This window comes from Xenopus tropicalis, chromosome 1 (genome assembly GCF_000004195.4).
Source record: "Xenopus tropicalis strain Nigerian chromosome 1, UCB_Xtro_10.0, whole genome shotgun sequence".
Taxonomy (NCBI): Eukaryota; Metazoa; Chordata; class Amphibia; order Anura; family Pipidae; genus Xenopus; species Xenopus tropicalis.
The window spans coordinates 48,910,195-48,913,574 of NC_030677.2; the positions used below are offsets into that span (position 1 = coordinate 48,910,195).

Here is a 3,380-nt window from a genome sequence, read left to right on the forward strand (position 1 = left end):
TGGTTTCTTTATCACTCCAATTAATAGTAACAGAGCAAACAGGTCAGACCCGGCATCTGTCTGTTTCCAAAAGAAAGATAGCTATCAGTTATCTGGCTTAGTAATCTCCCTAAATATTAAGCACCCATTAATCTACACTAAGCCCAGAGATTCAAATAGCTAAAGCTAGAGCTGGGCGGTATGACCAAAAATTTATATCACGGTATTTTTCAAACTTATATCGGTGTCACGGTATTTGACGGTATTTTTTTTTTCCATGCATGATTAGATGTTAACCCCATTTCCTAATAAATTAGAGAATAATTACTGCAGTATATTGGCTTACATTGACCGGACTAGTATTAACCCAGGTTTGATTGGTCTCACAAAATGCTGCTGTTCACAAGGAGGTGACAGTGGCACTCATAACTGTAATGAGGTGAAGAAATCAGAATTCATGACTTGCAGTCAAAATACACAACACTTTATTGTGCAAGTTTTGCAACTTGAAAACATCTTTAAACTGGCTACAATGTAAACAATATGTCCCTAACTGCAAAATGAAAACTTTATCCACTGAACTTTCATTAAGGCAAATTACCTAAAACAGGTAAATACAAAAGGACTGAAACTTTTCACTTTGTGAAACATTAATAATATTACTTCAAATCCAACCAGGTAGTATTCGAGTATTTAAAATATAAAAGAAGTTTAACTTGAAAACTTCTTAAACAACTAAACCTTCACTAAGGCAACTTGCATCCATACGGACTTTGCTTCAAGATGAGGTACATTCATACACACATTTAAACAAATAATAAAATAATAATAGTAAACTAAAAGTATGCAATTTGCATAAAAAATACTATTGCTCAACCCCAGGAACAGTACACTCATTCAAGTATCAAAAATATAAAAGAAGTGCAATATAGCTTGTAGGCTTATCCTGTAGCATTGAAACAATGCACATATTTCAACCTCATGGACAAGCTCCATAAATTATGCATGTTAGCCATCACAAATTTTGAGCAAGGAAAACCAGACGGTCCACAGTATCTGGTTTGAGTGCTGCTCTATGGCACGATATTGCCACCAGTGCTGAACACTCTCTCAGACGGAGCACTTGTGGCAGGTATGCATAAATACTGTTGAGCTAGTTTTGCAACACGGGGGAAGTTTGCCTGATAGCATCTCCACCACTGCAAAGGGTCTGCATCACTGTCAACCTCTGTGGTCTGCAAGTAGGCTCTCAGCTCCATCTTGATGTTTTCCTCCTCTGAGAGTGTTTCTCCGCTGCAGCCCATGCTGCTGGTGCTCTGCTTTTTGAAAAAGCTGGACAAGGACTTTTTTCTCTTTTCCTCAGGTGGAGCAACAGGCTCTGCTGCAGCTGCTGCAGCACCAGAAGGCCCAGGGAGAGGGTCTTGCTGTTGATCCTTGAGTAACTTGATTTCTTCCACGGCTCTGGAAATGACATGTTTCACATTTTCTTTCTTTGTGTAGGTGGTTCTGAATCGTGGATCAAGGAAAGATGCGATATTGAGCAGGTCATCTGTGTCTGTGTTGGAGTATTTCTCGTTCAAGTAGGCTAGAATGTTTCTCTTCACATCCCTGGCCAGTTCAGTGTTGTTGTCTTCCTCAGCAAGAATGGTAGTGTTGAACAGATGAAGTACTGGCTTTACGTATGACACGCTGACATAATGCTCTCCAGATAAGGCATCTGTGAAGTCCTGGAGTGGGCTCAACACCTGACAGAGAGAGAGAGGGAGAGACATTAATGTTACAGTGTAACAATAAAATTAAAGAAGTGCATTCACTGGATGGCTGCAAATGAATAGTAAAAGAGCTTTGCTAAAAATAGCACATAATAAAAGAAAAACAACCACACACCTTGTTGACAGCCTCCAGGACTTCCACATCTTGCCACCTGAGGATTAAATGCCTTGACTTTTTATCAGCTGTTAGAACCTGATTGATGGCTCTCTCTTGCTCTAATACTCTTTGAATCATCATCTGACGTGATCCCCACCTGGTGGGCGTCTCAGTTGTGAGCTGGTGCTTTGGAAGACCCAGTTCATCCTGTACCTTGGCCAGTTCCCTCCTTTTTTTCCATGAGTATGAAAAGGCTGCCACAATTTTTTTGCAGACTCCAACTGCACGCTGTATGCGGTCATCTTTCATAGCTGTCTCTGTAAAAATGGCAAAAGGGTATTACTATTATTATTATGTATTTATAATTTATTATAACAGTCAGATTAATTAAATGTATAGTCAAATTAATATAATAACTAGGGTTTACCAATGGCTAGGTGAAGCCTGTGACCAAAGCACTGAAATCTTGTCCAATTATTCAGGTCAATTGCCTTAATGATGTTGGCTCCACTGTCTGTTGTGATGGCCACTAGTCTGTGCCCCCAGGAATCCAGTGCCTCTTGCAAGCCTGCCGCTAGTAACTCGCCAGTGTGATCATCGGGGAAAAAGCTTGTTTGCAGACAATGACTATGCAACACCCAGTCGTCACTTATAAAATGAACAGTCAGGCTTAGGTATGGCTCTATGCTCCGACTAGACCATAAATCAGTTGTTGCTGAGAAGTGGCGAACGGTAGCCAAGTCTGCTTCTACCTTGGCTCTGTGCTGTTGGTACAAGTTAGGGATTGCTGTTCGGCTAAAGTAATTTCGACTTGGTAAAACATATCTGGTATCCAGTACTTTAATCATCTGCTTGAAGCGGTACCATGTCTTTAGCCAAGTGGAAAGTAATAGTGTTGGTAATATCATTCCACCATTTTCTTTTCTTGTCGTAGGCAGTCCCCTTAGTAAACGCATCTTTGAGTGACGTCTGAGTCGCATTTTGTGTTGCAGTGCCAACTCTATCGTTACCTGCAGATGTGGAAGAGGATGCAGATCTTAGTTTCATGCATTCTTTGTATTCCAGGACATGTTTGTGGCGGAGGTGGTGAAGCAAATTGCTTGTGTTGCCTCCTGCGGCTACAACTTTAGCCCGACAACATTTACATATTATGATTGTTTGCTCAACGTCAGATTTTTTAAAGCCGAAGTATTTCCACACAACCAACATGGCTCCTGTTTTCGGAAGAAGTTCCTCTTTGTACGTGACATTTTCTTCGTCCATGCTGGTCACCGCTCAACACACACAGGCTGCGCTTCCACCGCTCTCATGCAGACGCATACAGCTTGTTTGGTACTACCGCAAAACAATCCCCCTCTCAAACAATTTCCCGCAGAGGGACGTTCCACCGCTCTGTGTTCCCGACGCTTTGTACGCACACACCGGTGTCACGAAAAACGTAGCGGAGAATGTCTTGTGGAGAAATGACTCTCCCCTACAGCTTCCACTACCCGTACCCCTGAAAATGGACACAGGAGAGGGTTAGGAGAAAA

General features: G+C 41.7%; 1 protein-coding gene across 1 annotated transcript; it reads right to left on the reverse strand.

Moving 5' to 3' along the window:
* Positions 1 to 465: 465 nt before the first annotated feature.
* On the reverse strand, positions 466 to 2,828 carry LOC101731619 (zinc finger BED domain-containing protein 1). The gene is made up of 3 exons (XM_004911169.4): positions 2,276 to 2,828; positions 1,867 to 2,165; positions 466 to 1,724 (listed from the first exon to the last, which is right to left on the reverse strand). The coding sequence occupies exons 1-3, from the start codon at positions 2,826 to 2,828 to the stop codon at positions 1,053 to 1,055; spliced, it is 1,524 nt and encodes a 507-aa protein (XP_004911226.2). The 3' UTR covers positions 466 to 1,052.
* Between the last annotated feature and the right edge of the window lie 552 nt (positions 2,829 to 3,380).